Source organism: Lissotriton vulgaris, chromosome 7, assembly GCF_964263255.1.
Source record: "Lissotriton vulgaris chromosome 7, aLisVul1.2, whole genome shotgun sequence".
Classification (NCBI taxonomy): Eukaryota; Metazoa; Chordata; class Amphibia; order Caudata; family Salamandridae; genus Lissotriton; species Lissotriton vulgaris.
In genome coordinates, this window is record NC_141695.1 from 1,362,670,494 (window position 1) to 1,362,688,546 (window position 18,053).

At 45.0% G+C, this 18,053-nt stretch overlaps 1 protein-coding gene across 6 annotated transcripts in view; it reads right to left on the reverse strand.

Annotated features, from left to right (window-relative positions):
* FBXL19 (F-box and leucine rich repeat protein 19) overlaps nucleotides 1-18,053 on the reverse strand; it is a 369,014-nt gene that overhangs the window by 144,625 nt on the left and 206,336 nt on the right. For all 6 annotated transcript variants that reach the window (XM_086932059.1, XM_086932058.1, XM_086932056.1 and 3 more), the window contains one exon: nucleotides 3,272-3,435. In XM_086932059.1, coding sequence (XP_086788185.1) covers nucleotides 3,272-3,435 — 164 coding nt within the window. The remainder of the gene's footprint in view (nucleotides 1-3,271; nucleotides 3,436-18,053) is intronic.

The following is an 18,053-nucleotide window of genomic DNA, read 5'->3' on the forward strand; positions in this document are numbered from 1 at the left end:
TAAGAACCTGGGAATTTGGATGAACCCCTCGCTCTCATATGAAGGCCATATAAGGCGCCTTGTGGGCAAATGTTTCGGAGTCCTAAAGACCCTAAACAAAACCTTAGACCTCCTCCCTTTATCGGCCAGAAGAACACTAACGCAGGCACTGGTGACCTCGCGGTTAGATTATGGCAACATTCTGTTCCTTGGGGCAACCGAGGGCAGCATAGGTCGCCTACAAGTCATCCAGAATTCCTCCGCCAGACTGGTGTTAAGAAGACCCAGGAGAGCTAGCTCGAAATTGGCGCTGGATGCGCTTCATTGGCTGCCGGTGAAGAAGCGTGTGCTATTTAAGTGCCTCCTTTTATGCCACCGTATTGTCTGGGACAACTCACCAACATATCTGAAGGAGCTAGTCAGCCGATATGAGCCTACCAGGACCCTGCGTTCAGAGGGCACCGGCTTGCTGACAGTCCCCAGGATCAGGAAGACGAGAATGGGTGGACGTTCCTTCGCGTTTCTAGCAGCTCAAAATTGGAACAAATTACCTCCTGTGCTGCGACTGGAGGGCAATGAACTACGGTTCAGGGCTCTGCTCAAAACTCACCTATATACAGCATAGAGTCTGGGGGTTTTTGGCTGGTTCACTGGTAGCTTAGCGCGGGGACACGCCGTGATGGCGTTACTGAGCGCTCTATAAGCTCTTTATTATTATTATTATTAACTAGCATATTAATTGTATTGATGGTCTACTGTCATACTTGATTAGACATATGTGTGTATATGGTTCTATATAAACCAGAGGGAATGTGTATTTATGGAATTTGTATATGAAAATTGGTATATGTGAAAGTTTTTTCTATTAAATATCAAAACAAATATATAAAAAAAGAATAAAGACAAATCTAAGAATATAAATTTTGCCTTTTGCGATATTCATATATTTTTTAAATATAAAAATATTTAGAGTCCATTTGCCCTTCTAAAGCAATCAGCACTGTGCCAGATGCTCTCTTTTACCAAATCAGTATTTTTCCTTGGTAGGGTTGTATCCTATTTCCAGGGGCCCCGTTAGTTTTCCAGCAAAGGTTTCTAAGATTTCAGCCACAGAAATGCAAGATCATAAGAGCATCCTGGAACTCACTTGGTTTCTAGATTTCAGAAATGACCAGGGTTTGAAAGGAACCTATGGGTTGGTTGACCCCAAGCCAAGACACTGCTATCATCCCTTATCTACATCTGCTTCTTGAGTAGTCCCAAAATGTACATGGTGGGAGAAGCCTTAAAGAGTCATTTTTTGTCAAGCGACTAAAACTGAGTGGGGAGCCCAACTTTGGGCAACAAACCATAAATACCTTGCACTTTGCCTCCAACCACAATCTGCATTTTAACTCTTCTGGGGGGGCGCAGATCTGGGGTGGTATCCCCATATCTCCCAACTTTCGGCTATAAGCCCAGACACCAAAGACTATTTTTGGCTAAGCAACAAAAAACACAAATTGAGTGAGGAGCTGTCTCACTCTTGCCCTATCCACATCTCAAGGATCATTTCAGGTCAAGCAAATAAAAGTTGGGAAGCTGGACAAGTCTCCCTGCGGTCTCTCGATACCATCTCCCTTGCTTATCCCATTCCTTTGGGGCACACTGTGTGGATGACAGCGTAATACACCAATCTGTGCCCCTACTGTAAGGGAACAATGCCTGTGAGGTTTGGGAAGTCAGGCATATGCCAGAAAAGGTCTGCATCACCATTCACATTTACCGGTGTACATTATTGGTGTTTTCTGTGCCATTGGGGCTGACAGATTGGGGGTAAACCCCCCAAATTGCCTGTCGAAATCGGCAGCAACCCTGGATGTGCTCCCAGGTGTTAGAAGTGTGGGCAGGAGCCAGCAGCCCCCATCCTCTAGCCTTAAAAAAACCAAAATTCATGGAGTCTGGTGCTTTCTGTCCCCATGAGGCAAATAACTGTCAATGCCCCAAGTAGAGGAGAGAGTGATACCCTTTGTCAGGTGGCTTTGGGAGCGAACTGTTCTCCCTATGAAAACTGTTATGATTGTCTAACCAGAGTGATTCTTGTTCAGGGTTCAACCTCACACCCTGAACAGTAATTCTTGAAGAATAGGTCCCACTGGAAAAGAGCCTCCCTTCTCCAAAGGGATCTGTTGTCTGCTAAAGGTGAGGGAGGAACTTTGGGGAGCTGGGTTCCACCCCAAAGAACAACACACACTGAAACACTAGTGGCAAAAGGCTCTGCTGCTTTCAGTTTCACATTTATTTATTTATTTTATTTATTGTATTTATAAAGTTTTAAATAGCGCGAACATGACCCAAGAGGATATCAGAGCGCATTACATTTAGGATTGTTGCATTACAAGTTACATCAGATTCAAGAGCATAGTACGGTACAGTGCACATAAACAATGTTTCAATAATTCGTAAGAGGGAGGGGAGGAAGGAGTAATAGGGGGGAGACGAAGAAGAACTATGCCCAATGTCCGGCTGGGTAGGTGACGGTCAAGGGGGAAACCAGGGCCAATCTCCTCATTAGCTGTCAAGCAACCCCACCGGTCATCAGCCATGTTATCAGCATGATACCATGATACCAGCATGCAGGTCACATTCATCATTTTTCCAAGCAATATTAAAATGCCTTAGCCTGCAGGGGAAGTTCACCCACTGCAGCTCCAGGTGCGAGAATAAGGGGAGCACTCCAGTGCACTCACCACAGCTCTTCTAAATGAGTGTACAAGGACATGACCTCCAGGTGCTCGACATTCTAGAGGTAGTGAGCTTCTCCACAATCAATCAACATAGAGAGATCCTGCCCTCCAGAAACACTATTGTTTTTAAAGGTGATGCATGATTAATCATTAACTCATAGACCTATTTATGCAGAATCACTTCATGATCTGCAATAAGGGTAGTTTATCAACTTTTTTGTAACTGTTTTGGGGCTTGCCCAGAAAACACATCTTTGGTATGGCCACCCAGCAATCTACCAGCAGTTCATTCTTTATGGACATCACCTTCGCCCCCTAGTGTATAGCTTGTGGTTCCTACCCTCCTGATGCCCTTACACCCCAGCCCTCTCCCAGTGAACACAACCCTAAACATTACAGCTACTCATTTCACATCCATGTTCTCTGTCTGTATATTGTACTGCCATATGCAATCCAAAGAGGTCAATCACAACCCTCTAGACCATCATCAATTCCAGGTGGATGTCCCACTGCCAAACATTTTTCCATACTGAGAGTGACCGAAGGTTCATGTTCTAAAGACGTACCCTGCAGCCGGTTAATGAGCCACATGAGCTGTTTCTTGGAGATGTTTGTCCAACTTAGGTCGAGCGTGGCAGGCTGCCGTCTAATAATGCCACTCAGCATGGGTGGTGTGATGGACTTTCGCCGGCTTAAGTCGATCTGTGTCCAAAGGCGTTTGTCACAGCACCTACAATGGAGAGGACAACAAGGGATTAAAAAACACTGCATAACCATAGAGTTTCAAGTTTATTTATTTTATGATTACGGAACTCATATGAGATCCACATAAAAGACAAATTATTACATACCAAATAAACATGATAAAACTGGACATCAGAACATTCGCCTAATACAGATTTAAGAAACATTTAAAAAAGTTAAACAATTTAAAACAAAACATTTCATTTCATTTGGAGGTTTGTTCAAGGCCTCAATAAAGGTAGCAGCAGATAAAATATTCAATTGAAGACAAATCGGTCTTAACCACTTGCGCCTGTGTGACATTAGAGCAGGGCAGACAAACATAACGTGCATCAAATCCTGATTATTCATATTGCAAAAATCACATATGGCTGATGAACCATACCATTTTGATAAGAGTGATTTCAAGGAGAGTAAGTCCTGCCTCAATAGAAGCACAAAACGCCTAACTCCGTGAAGAATATTCCCGCAAACATAAGGTTGCGCTTTCCTAATCATACAGGAATCAATAGTTGTGGTGGTACCCTTGTTCTGAATGCAAAACTCTGGCTAATGTATACCCTAATTCCCAGGATGCAGACTTTAGAAGGGATTTCAATTGATATGACGATAGAGAAAATAAGATTTCTTCATCTAATTGTAAAATATTCACAGCGTATCTAAAGTTTTTTAGGATCAAGGAATGTTCATTAAGATTGCCCAATAGCTCAGATTTTATAAGGTAACGTAACGAGCCTGGTTCACCCTTAGCCAGGCTAAAAGCCCAACGGACGCACCCAGCTAAACCTTGCACCCAGCTGCTACGTAAGCCAAGTTTCTGTTTAAGAGCAGCTGTAGAACTAGCTGTATTGACAGATAGAAGGCTACGTAGAATTTTACCTTCAGTGGAGTTAAAAAAAACTCCAACATTTAATATCAATTAATTCCATTCCATATAATAGGGAGGCGGGTATTTTTGCTCTAAATACCTCCAACAATATCGAAAGAAGTCTTCTGCCTGTGGCCTTATATAAGGACACCAAGCTCTTTCCTTGGACAATAGGTTTCCGGGTGTTGTTAGCTATATGAGCTTTTTCACTTAAATTGCTCATAACAATTTTGCCAAGTATAAGATTTTACTGTTTCCAATTTTTGGCCCCCACAGTCCAAAGAAAGTTCACATATTTGGGATTTTTCCTGCCCGATAGACATCACTTTACTTTTTGCGATGTGTATTGTCAAGTGATGGTTTCCTGCATATTTATGTAATGCATGCAGTCGATTGTTCAAACCTTTAGGCGTTAAATCAAGAATTAAAATGTCGTCTGCATACATAAGACATATAATTGGCGACCCCCCAAATTCGGAGCAATACCGCTACTCGCTGAAAGAGCCTGGGGTAAATCCGCTACATATAATGAGAACAGCAGAGGAGCTAACAGTCAACCTTGCTTTAACCCATTAGATGTAGCAATAATTTTAGACCTCTATCCCCCCCAGCAATACTCTACACCAGGTATCCGTATGCAATGCACGGACCAATCTGATGAGAGAAGGTGGCATCCCCAAATCGAATAACTTTCCCCACAGAACAGATCTATCCACTTTATCAAAAGCTGTGGAGAAATCGATAAAGGCGCCATAAATACACCCTCCACGAACCCTCACATATTTCTCTGTTAAAACTTGGAGTGCAGTCAAATTGTCAAGGGTGCCATGCCTCTTCCTAAAGCCGGTTTGTTCATAAGGCAAGATATTAGTCAGAGAAACCCAATCATTAATTAAATTAAGGAGACATCTAGAAAAAACCTTGCCAATGGCGTCTAAGAGTGCAATTTGGCGATAGTTCTGAGGGAGATCTCTCGCTCCCTTCTTAAAGAGAGGAACTAGTATACTTCCTTTCCAAGATATAGGAACAGTACCGCTAATAAAAGAAAACTTGAACACTGGATAAAGAATTTTACTCCACAGTTCACAGTGCTGCTTTAGAGCGGAGATCGGTATCTCATCTGGACCCATCGCACCTGAAGAGCGCATGCCCCTAATCGCTAACTCGATTTCCTTTTCGGACGGGGGAATCACAGGGGAGACAGTCCTCATACAAAGGATCAATATCCTGGTTGACACCATTAGTACTATACAATTGCTGAATATATTGAACCCAAATCTGCTCTTCGATGGAGATAGTCTTGGGGCGGGATCTAGAGCCACAACCTTCAGCAATTAGAGACCAAAACGTCCTAGCATGGCCCTTATAAGAGGATTCCCGGAGTTTAATCCATAGAGAATCCTCCTTATCTCTTTTTAATCTACCCCTCATCCTCTATCTCTTTCTTTTTAATAAGGCCAATTTATGGTAACAATCTTTATTAAATAGTAAGTATTGCCCCCTTATCAGTTTATTTATTTCAATGTTTAATTGGCGAAGAGGTTTGGGGAAGACTGAAGGTTTTTTAATAGGAGAGACTTTCCTAGCAGATTGGGTTACTAAAGCCAAAAATTCTGAAAAACCCAAAAGTTCTCTCCCGTCCCATTGGGACAAATTCTCTACAGTAGATATCAAAAGGCTCCGTAAATTCTTAATAGCCCCACAGTTCCAATAGCATTTCCCTGTCTTAGCTCCAAAGTTCACCAAGTCCGAATCAATATGCCAAGGGTCCGACAGGGGAGGTTTAAGATCGACTGTAAGAGAGAGTACCTTGTGATCACTCACTATAGAGTCGACAACCAGTATATCCTTCATAAACGGAAAAAAGGAAGTAACAGCCACCACATAACCATAGAGCCTACCCATAGCACAGGGCAAAAGCCAGCTCAAATTCTGGATGTATCACTATGAAGATGTAAACATTTCAAGATTAAGGGTTGGGTTCCCTAACTCTGTGGTATTCACTCCAAGTGCCATTTAAACATTTTTACAAAAAAATATATGCCATTCACAATGCCTACGACATGACTAGATGCATGTGTGTTGCATCATACCACCTTTCACTGCTTGCCTTAAACTGGTAGACTATCATTAGGCAATCACTGCAGGGGCACTTTTTTTCCCCAGCAACAGCTACTTAGTTTTGCTCGGACCAAAAAGGTGGGACTACTCTAAATGGCCAAGTGAAACCATACTGATTTCCAGCCAAAAGCACAGCCCTTTTTACTTGACTAAGTGGCCTCAGAAGCAGGGCTGTTGTATCATAGCGTTTAGTGTCAATATATATTCCATCTTTCCGATACAAGCAGCTGCATAAAGAAATTATAAATGCTGGAAATTCACACAAAAATACTTTCTTCTTATGCACACATACGTCTATAGAAGTGATTTAGAGAGTTTACTGCAAAACTTAAGGAGTCAATAAATTATTTCCATCATAACTTCTACAGTTACTCTGTATTATAGCTATTTAGCCTTTCAGGATAAATAATATTTGCAGTTACATGGCACTTATGTGAGTTTGTGTGCTAAGACTAGGGGTGGGCGGAACTTGAAGAGCTTCAGTCCACAGAATTCCGTGGAGTTACATAAAAACTCTGACATTTCGCGGAGTTCCGAAGCAAGCGGGCGGAATACAGAACGTCACGTTGTTTAGTACTGGGAGCTTGTTTCGCACTGTAAGATTAGCATGAATGGCACCACACAGTACACCAGAGGGTGATGCTTTTTTCTGCCGCTCGAGTAGATTTTCTAATCAAGCAGCAGCTCTCTAAACGCAAACGGTTGGAACCTGCCAGTGTTGATAAATCTCACTAGGGGCTGTTTGGGTTCCCGAGAATCATGCATGGGGAGGCAAATTATCACTCGCCACTGATTTACCAGAGCTCTTTGTCTTTCTTGGTTGGATGAATTGTTGATAAAAGAGGTGTTGTATAAATAAAGAGAAGGGTGGCGACCTAACTGCACCTGGCTGGGATGTGCCACTGTATTAAGCAATGGGGATACCCAGTATAGCAAAATACAACAGTGATGGACAGAATGCAGAACAATGTCATACATTCACCCCAGTACAGAGAATCAGGCCTAAATCCATCGTTTTCTTACTCACCACACCACCCCAGTTCAGACATGGCCCGGTCCAGGGAAGACAAGGCTTGGCAGTACGGGCTGGACTGTTCCCATGAGGCACAGGGTCAAGACTGATTTGCATATGGCCATATCTGAACTGGATTGGCTTGGTGAGCAAAATAACGATGGATTAAATCCAGATCTGTGACTGGGGGTGAATGTTTTGCTATTGTGCAACATTCCGTCCATCATCTTGTGTTTTTTGCTGTTCACCCTATGTGGGAAGGGTATGCCCAGACGTGGGTCCCGTGCTCACTAAGCCACTGGAGTCCAGCTATCCTGGCTGAAGACAGCTGATAGCCAGAAACCGGTCCTAGGATGCTTTATTCCGGTCCAGGGAAGACATGGCTTGGCAGTTCGGGCTGGACTGTTCCCATGAGGCACAGGGTCGAGACTGATTTGCATATGGCCATGTCTGAACTGGGGTGGCTTGGTGAGCAAAATAACGATGGATTAAATCCAGATCTGTGACTGGAGGGGAATGCTTTGCCATTGTGCAACATTCCGTCCATCATCTTGTGTGTTTTGATACCCAGTATAGTGCAGAACCTGGGGACAATTACATGAAACGAACAGTGGTTCTGCTGCAACTCACCTCACAAAGTTTGACAACTTCAGAGTTTAAAACTCTGAAGTTATCCAACTTTGCAAAGTGAGCTGTGGCAGAACCACTGTTCATTTCATGGGATGTGGCACGGGCAGATGAGTACCAAGAAACATTCCAGTGCCATGCCTGAAGTTCCTAGGTAGAAGCTGATCGGAAGCACAGAGCCGTGGTGGGCTGCTCAATATTGCAAATACCTCAAGGAGGGCAGTAGAGGCAAGGTTCTTGGGGTGGACTGAAGTGAACTAGCAGTCACTTTTGATGGTTAATTGCTGCGTGGTTTTGGACAAGTTGGGAAGTTGAGGCACTATGCAGCAGTTGCATGGCAATAGTTTTCAGGTCGAGCTTTGAGCAGCGCATGCACTGCTTGCTCGACATTTAGTAAAGGGTCAAAAAAAGTGCTATCTACCAGAGTTTTGCTGGCCTGTAGCTTGAGTGCACGTGTAGAACAGCCATCTGTCTCCTCCGTCTTGGGTCATTAAGTTGCTTTCCTCTCTGCCTCCGGCCGATCACTTTAACTTTAGCTTTCGTGGCTTGGCTTGTTTATACTGGTGGGCTGATGCAAAGCTCCTTATTTTTGCCCTTTGAAAAACTTGCAATGTCCTTGTTTCCCTTGCCTTAGCAAAGTTTGTGTTTGCATTTTGAAATAACAATTAATAGTCAAGCTGTACTATCTGCAGATTATATAAAAAAATGATAGTTTTACTGTGTGCTATACTAATGGTCCTGAAGCAATATGTGCATATATTATATATAAAATGGCTGTTGCACTGTGTGAAGCAGATATGAGGACACAGATGCACATAAATCGGGAGGGAGGCTATGTAACAATCATGTAACATGGTCCCACACTGCCATCGAGGCGCTCTGCTGACATGATAGAACAGAATGCCAAAGGTCAAGTGTTTTGTAAATATGACCAAAAACAAAGGGTATGGGTATTGCACCCGGTTAAACATACTACACATTATGTATATTTTTATAACACATTTATTGGAATAAAGATGTTTTCACACACGGAGAAATATTGGACTTTATCGCTGGTTGTCTGTAGAAAAACTGAGAAAATATATAGTTTCGAATCTATATTTTTGGGAAAAAAACACCTTTTGTTTTGCTGCAAAATTGCATTCTGTGTCTTGAATGAAGTGCTTCCTTCCGCTGTTTGCTGCCACCAATATACACTAACTGGAATTATAATGTTCATGTTTTGTTAACCTTTTCTGAAGGAAATGTTTAATAAACAATGAGCAGTGGTAAACATTTGCAGAGTGGTGTTGGACTATAATTATCATAACAAAATCCATATTTCATAGGAATTGTAAAATGTCCACATGCCATAGGGATCCATGAATATATCACTAATTTACCCATATTTGTGTGCGTCAGATATAGATTGCTATCTGTATGGAGAGCTTTCCATCGAGGGGGTGCTTTAAAAATCTGTTTATTACATAGAAAAGGAGTGATGCTTGTATACATTCTGAGTAAGCTCACTGTTCTATGCGTGCGTATAATCTGAATCAGAAGGGGACTTAGCTGTGTGCACCGTCTTTAAGGGGGGCTGCTGTACTGGCAGACAATGCATGAGGGGGTGGGGGGTGTCCGAAATTATGAGGACTGCGGAGCCTCAACCCGGACATAGAAAATGACCGCTCTGAATAGGAGCAAGCTGCGAGCTCCCGTTCAACTGTAAGATAGTCAACTCTTAACAAGCATTGGCATAGCCAATAGGTCTTGCTTTTGGGACCTTATAAGTATTTAGTAATGCAGCACAATATCCTTGGTGCATCAACATCAACTGTTGCATGGCTAAACACTTATAAAGGTCCAAAAGGGGAGACCTATTGGCTATGCCAATGCTTGTTTTTCTTGGCGGCCAACCAAAGCCTAAGGAGGGGGAAACTAGACAGATGTAAGTATCAATCCGAACCTACAATGGAACCTTTGTAGTACTGGCCCAACCTCAAAAGGAGGGAAGGGGAAGGGGTGAAGAATCTGCAGAAGAAGGATTATACACCATAAAAAGGAGTTATCGGATACAGGGGATACTTCTTCCCCAGACACCTAATCTTAAGAAATTGTCTTAAAACAATATCCAACAGGCGGCACTAAGACGTGCCAATCAGACAAGAAAATCATGCAAAACTGGCCAGGCAAATGAGTTACTGCTCCTCTCTTGAGAAGCCAGACAGTTGTCCTAGGCAAATACATGCCCCGTAGTTCCCGAATCAGCCTGGACATGTTTAGCTGTTCGAATCGTTGTCTTTTTACTGAGTGAGCAGAACATCAAGACCGGTCAAGGGGCACTGCAGGGAGAGCTGTGAGACTGTCTGTGGCAGATTGAAATACTGAATGAATGAATGAATGAATGCAATCTTATAATGCGCAACTTAGCCCAAAGGGCATCAAGGCGCCTAACAAATGATAGAACAGGTCATATGAGCCGAGTACCAGATTACAGATAGGCCTCCTCGAAGAGCCAAGTTTTTAATGCTTTCCTAAAGAGCATGACAGGTGGTTGCGCTTTTAATTCCGGGGGGAGGGTGTTCCGCAACTTCGGGGCCAAAGACGAAAGAGCCCTCCCTCCCCACCTGGCTCTACAAACCCGGGGGACAGACAGGAGGTTCTTGCTGGAGGAGCGAAGGATTCTGCTGGGAGTGTAAGGAACCGGCAGTGATCTTATGACTTCTGAGCTTACTCCAAGCAGGGCCCCATGAACAAGGCACATGATCTTAAAAGCGATCCTAGCCTGAATCGGAAGCCAGTGCAATCTCTTCCTAGCTAATGTGGCAGAGGAGAGACTGGGGACATCAAGAACAAATCTGGCTGCCGCATTTTGGACAACCTGCAAGCGCTGTATCAGGCCTTTATTGATACCCGAATAGAGCGTATTGCAGTAGTCTAATCTTGAGGATACCAGGGCAACCACGATCTGCTTACGGGCTTCTAGGGAAAGATAGTGAGTTATTTTCCTCAGAATCCTGATAACACCACAGCAAGTGGAGATAGTTCTGTTTACCTGCCGGTCCATAGCGAGCGAGGTGTCAATCAGCACGCCCAGTGTCAGACTCTGAGAAAACTCCTTACGTAACTGCACGGGAACAGAGATGCTAGATCCCAACAACTCAGAGCTCATGTAAAACGAGTCTCTAATCTGTTACCGTGGGGGGGGGGAAGGGGGAAATTGGATAAAATAACAAACAAGAAGAGACTTTCTTGGCTGGTTCCTCTCGTCAGTCCGACCTGCAGATCGCTACCGGTTTTGAACCCTAAGGGAAAAAATCACAATTAACCTATGCCTAGGACTACTCTATTTTATTCTATTCTTAACTCTTAATCCCTCACCTACCATTTGCTTCTAGGAGCTTCGCCCTCTCTTCTATTTTCTTTTTTGACACTGGGTGTAGCAGTGTTGTTCCTATGTTATTTCCTGCAATTCACAAGGGTATTTTCTTGATTAGTTTCTTGATATTCTCTTGCTATACTCTGGCTATACTAGCGCTATCTCCTATTACTTTTTTTTTTTTTTACTCCTGTAGCCTTATTTCCAGGTCCCTTGTATTATTCTGTTGCCAATCTTTCCTGTGAGGTAATGACACAATGACATTTATTTGTAATCCTCTCTTGACGCTAACTATATTTATACTATTTAACTTAGACTTACTGTTTGCTATTCTGTTTAATCTTGTACTCTTCCTTATCTTCTTATTAATCCTTAACTAATTCTTTGTCATATCTTTTCTTTTAGCATTTATACATTTCAACTGGTTTCGGTCCTTTAGCTGAACATCAGTTCCTGTTCTCTAGTGCTCTCTTCACAAGGTAAGTATAAGTAAATATCAATTCTGTTACAGCGTTAACCTTATCAAACTATGCATGAATTTATAATCACTTATCTTCGTTTTTCGTTTGCTTCTTTTGAAGATACTCCACTCGCTGTTCCGCTACTCGAAGGAGTCTTGTGTGAAGCCTTTCTAGGTAAGACGCTGCCGCTTGGGACGTCTTGACAGCTGACGTTTTCCTGGGTTCCTTGCCTGACTTTCTCTCGTCAGGAAATTACTGTAATTCGTTCTTTAAACGAAACTCGAATGCGCTAACAATTAGATTCTATATTTCAGATAAGCGCGACCTGTAGTTTTAAACTAGCGCTTCTTTTCCTTAAACTATTTTCTCCTCACAACTCACAAACTTCGAAAAATGCCTCCTCACCGGGTCAAGACGTTAGTGAAGTGTGCAGATTTTCTCAAGCGCGCGCCTCACCTGGACTCGGCTGTCAAGGGGGCCCAAACACTAGACTGCTAACCTCTGATCACGCCTTGCGGCCATCTTGGAGTTCCGCTTTCGTACATTCTCAGCCCAAGAACCCCCAACTGGTCTTGATCTGGTATAGCGATGATTCTGGTGTAGGATTGTAGCTACCCGTGGTTCAAGGGTCCCGACACCCAGATTCCGGGTCGGATTTCGAGGGCAGTGGGCAGGCTCCGAGGGATGGAGGCCACCAGTCGCTTGACCACATATCCCGATCTCCTCCGAAAATCAGGACCTCAGTTTTCTCTCCGTTTAACTTCAGTGAATTTAGGATCATCCACTGTGAAAATGCCTCCATGCAGTTCCTGAAGTTAAGAGCGGAGGTACTCACCGAGTGGGAGAGAGAGAGACCATGATTTGGGTGTCGTCAGCATATGACAACACCTCCAACCCGAAGGATCTTACTAACCTGGCAAGTGGGGCCACATAGATGTTAAAAAGTGTGGGGCTCAAGGCCGACCCCTGCGGAACCCCACACTGCACAGGTTTGGCGGGGGACAGGCATTCTGCCAACTTAACCTTCTGCTCCCTCTGATTAAGAAAGGAGGTCAGGAGGCTCAGCGCTGGGCCCTCCACCCCAATCTCCCCAAGGTGAGTTACCAGAATAGAGGGAGACAAGGTGTCGAAAGCTGCTGTCAGGTCGAGCAGGACCAGAAGAGTGGTCTGGCCTCGGTCGACCTTCGAGCGGATGTTATTTACGACCACCGTAAGAGCCGACTCTGTACTATGGAACTTTCGGAAACCATGTTGAGAAAGATCCAACAGGCCAGAGGTATCTAGGAAAGCAGTCAAATGTTGGTTGAGACTCAAGCATCTTTGCTGGGGCCGGCAACAAAGATATTGGGTGGAAGTTCTTTAGTATCTCAGGATCTAGGGTAGGCTTTTTCAGCAGGGGCTTAACCACAGCCATTTTTCAAGAAGAAGGAAAGATGCCTTCAATAATTGCATGGTTCATTACCTCTAGAAATACTGAGACAAGTTTGTAAGGAATAAGGGTCGGTGTCATGGGTGATTAGCTCCATTTGGGGACAAGTTGTCTACACGATTTACAGCAGGCTGCCAGAAACGGATGAGAAAAGCATAGGGAATCTGTATTGCACCCACATGGCTCTGAAACTAAATGGAGCTAAAAATTTCAGACATCGATTAAAAAGTGCGTGTTGAAAGTACATGCTTTGATCAAAAACATTAACATTTAATTTCCATTAGGAGAAAATAGTTTTCAATATTTCTAATCGGACTTTCTGGATGTAAATGTTACGATTTTCTAACACCTTAAATAAAGATATAATTTTTCTTGCGTCGTTCAAACAGTACTTGATAGGGAAGAAAAGGCAAGAGTTTCGGGGTGGGCGGAGGAAACAGATAAACAGAGAAAGACTTGTGTGCAAGCTTTAGACAGTGCCACAGAGAGCAAAAAAGAGACACAGGGAGAGGATACAGAGATGGAGAGAGAAAGTGCGAGATAAAGAAAGGATGAGCACATGAGGAGGAGAGGACTAGAGTGAGGGAGAGATGCAGTGAAGGAAGGGGGGAGAGAGAGAGGCAAAAGAGAGACTGAATGCGCGCAAGAGCGTAATCCCAGGGTGATGAAGAGTTAGACTTCCGGAGTTTACAATTACTCACCACACAGAGTCGATATACATCTCCTTGCCGCACTGTTTCAAGTCCATGAGTGTACCCAGTGGTCCAAGTGGGAGAAAAAAAAAGTAGGGGAACTGTGGGAGGTGACTCCGAGGCCGGGGATTACCCAAGGATTGGATCAGTGGGCGGAATCAGAGCTGAACCAGAATGTGCCAAAGATCCCAATTTTTTGTATTTGTTTGCCATTTCACTGAGCAGTTGCAGCTTATTGTGTTATTTAATTCAACCAATGGATACACTTAATTATTTAAGGTTTAATAGGAGTTATAGGCATTTAAATACATTCACAAAGTGGAATATATTTCCAATCACACAATGTCCCAAATATGCTTAAACGTGGAATCACAAGCCATTTGTCTCCAAGCCATGCAGTTTCTCTCATTAGCACTTCTCCTCTCTTCTTCCACAAGAGCAGTTCAAACATGAATGGAAAAATAACCTAGTTTGCAAATGTTTTATTTGTCACTTAATACATCATCCACTGCATAATCTTGCAGTTTTAACTAATCCTTTTTGTAGCTCAAACGGATAAAAAGTTACTAAAAAACGTGATTTGAGTTGCAGCAAAATGGACGGCCCCTTGCAAAGGTTGACTGATCACCTTTCTCACTGCTGCATTTGTATGTTATACTGATACTAATGAGGCAGATTCTTTGCAGAGACTTAACATGTGTAAAAATGCCTAAATAATAAAGTATAAGAAAATATATTGCATTACGCTGCAGCATTTCTTTGTTGCATAATTTAGTTAACACTGCGGCATCATTTTGTCCCCCATTGCAGCCTAATTCCAGTGGCTCCAGAGCAGGTAGCACATGTTAAAAGTGCTTGTGCATGAAGCAGAGTGTGTGAAGTTTGCAATCTTAGTTTGGTGTGTGTGCAAATCCTGCATTGCCGATCCTTGGTGAGTTGCAGCTACTACTGCCAATGGAGGTACCAATGGGTGAGGCAGACTGGCGTCGATGGCAGGGCCAGCTTTAGTGCTGGTGGCGCACTGTGCAACAATGTTTGTTGGTGCCCCCCAAAGATCACCTAGGCCTCCGACACTACACAGAGACAATAATTTATACGTGAGTAAATCACTATATTGGAAATGTTACATAAGACAAAGGACTACAAGGTGTAGAAGCCATATGACAACCATACTAGTAAGCAGTATAGTTTAATAGCTCACTGTTCTATGTTAGGATTTTAACTTTTAAACTGGCCAGACATCGCCATAGCCATCCCGGGGGGGCTACAAGATCACTCGCAGGGATCGCACCAACTGAATCGGAGGAGGAATAGCCATCGCCCACAAGTCCACCCTCAAGGTCTACACCCACACGGACGACACCCTCAAGACCGCCGAACATCTGCACTTCCGAATACACACCCACCCAAACACCACCCTCAGAGGAACGCTTGTCTACAGACCCCCCGGACCACGGGCACCTTTCAGCGACTCCATCTCCGACCTCGCCAGCACCCACACCTCGCCTCTACGAACTACATTCTCCTCGGAGACCTAACTTCCACCTCAAGAACGACGACGTCAACTCCACCACCCTGATTGACAACCTCGCCAACCTCGGCCTCAGACAACTTGTCAGCGCACCCACCCACGCAGCCGGCCATACGCTTGACCCCATCTTCTCCACAAGCGCCCACGTCACCTTCAACCACACCACCGAACTCCACTGAAACGACCACCACTGCATCCATTTAACCTTCCAGAAACAGGTCAAGCACCACCGCACCCTACAACCACCCCGCCGCCGCTGCTGGAGCAAAGTCACCAAAGACCAGCTGACCAGCGCCCTTGCGCCCAGAACCCACCTACCGACCCCACCAACCCAGACACCGCCGCTCACAACCTCAGACAGTGGATCAACGACTGCGCCAACTCCCTCGCACCACTCAAGAAGACCACCAACAACCAAGCCACCAAGAAAGCCACCTGGTTTACCGAAGAACGCTAGACCTCCAAGCGCAACCGCTGGAAACTTAAGAAAAAATGGCTTAACGAACACACACCTGACAGCCTCGCGGCCCACAAGGACGACACCACCAACTCATCAGACTAGCCAAGAGATCCTCCTTCAAAGACCGCCTAAATAACAAAGCACACGACAGCAAAGAGCTCTTCAGCATCGTGAAAGAACTCTCCAACCCCAGCGCCAAAGTCAACGACATGCCACCCTCTCAGGAACTCTGCGACTCACTGGCCACCTTCTTAAACCGGAAGATCACCGACATCCACGACAGCTTCAACACCACAGCCGCCCCAACCACGCCAGACCCCACCCCCGCAAACACCACCCGCGCCAACCGCCTGACCTCCTGGGCCAAAGTCAGAGACACCGAGACACGCGAGTTCATGAACTTCATCCACTTAGGATCACCGTCCGACCCATGCCCTCACCACGTGTACAACAAAGCAGACGCAGCCATCGCTCCCCAACTATGGAAGGTCATCAACATCTCCTTTGAAACAGCAACATTCCCGGAAAGCTGGAAACACGCTGAAATCAACGCCCTCCTTAAGAAACCCAAGGCAGACCCCCAGGACCTCAAGAACTTTCGACCCATCTCCTTACTCCCGTTCCCGGCGAAGGTCATCGAGAAAATAGTCAACACACAACTGACCCGCCACCTCGAAGACAACGACATCCTGGACCCCTCCCAGTCAGGTTTCAGACGAAACCACAGCACCGAGACCGCTCTCCTCGCTGCCACAGACGACATCACACGCCAACTGGACAACGGCGGAACATCAGCCCTCATCCTCCTGGACCTGGCAGCCTCCTTAGACACGGTCTGCCATCGCACTCTAAGAACACGCCTCCTCGAAGCCGGAATGCAAAAGAAGAACAAGTTACTTACCTTCGGTAACGCTTTTTCTGGTAGATACAGTATCTGCCTGTGGATTCCTCAACTTGTGAATATCCCCCTTGCGCCAGCAACGTTCGGAAAATTCTTTGTAGCACACCGGCGTGGACGACGTCATAGGAGCACGGCATTGCGCGCGACTCCGTCTGACGTCACCGACTCCTCATAAGGCCCACGTCAGCGTGATGACGTCAGTTCCGCCCTTTTTTCCGTGCCTTCGAGGCACCCGGACGGACCAACAAATATACACATATATACAATGTACAAAGTACACGCAATCCAAAAACACTAAAAGTGCAAAAGCATAACATATCAGAAAAACAAATTCATAAATACATTTGCACATAAACCCAGGTATAGCAGAGTGGACAACGGGGAGGCGGGTGGGTCAGTGAGGAATCCACAGGCAGATACTGTATCTACCAGAAAAAGCGTTACCGAAGGTAAGTAACTTGTTCTTCTGATAGATACATCTGCCGTGTGGATTCCTCACCTTGTGAATAGAGTCCCACAGCAGTCCCCACTACCGGAGGAGGGTGTCCACCCTCCTACACCAGGAAATCTTGGAGAACAGAGCGCGCGAAATGGCCGTCCCTCCTCACCTCAGCATCCAAGCAGTAGTGCTTCTCAAAAGTGTGGAGGGAGGCCCATATCGCGGCCCTGCAAATGTCCTCAACAGGAAAGCCTCTAGACAATGCAGAAGTTGCAGACTTCGCTCTAGTTGAATGAGCTCTAATACCCTCAGGAGGGTCCTTACCCGCCAGAGAGTAGCAAATCTTGATGCAGAGGATAATCCACCTGGAAAGTGTGTGCTTGTGCACCGCTCTGCCCTTCTTGCAGCCAGCAAAACCCACGAAGAGCTGATCGTCAATACGATAGTCTTTAGTCCTATCAAGATAGAAACTAACCGCTCTCTTCGGGTCCAAGCGATGAAGCCTCTCCTCCTCCTTGGAAGGATGTGGGGGGAGGATAAAAAGGTAGGAAGGGTAACGGATTGTCCTAGATGGAAGGGAGTAACCACCTTAGGTAGAAAAGCAGCCCTGGTCCAGAGACCCATTCTTTCAGCATGAATGGACAAGAACGGGGGCTTGGAACTAAGAGCCTGAAGCTCACTTACCCTCCTTGCCGAGGTAATTGC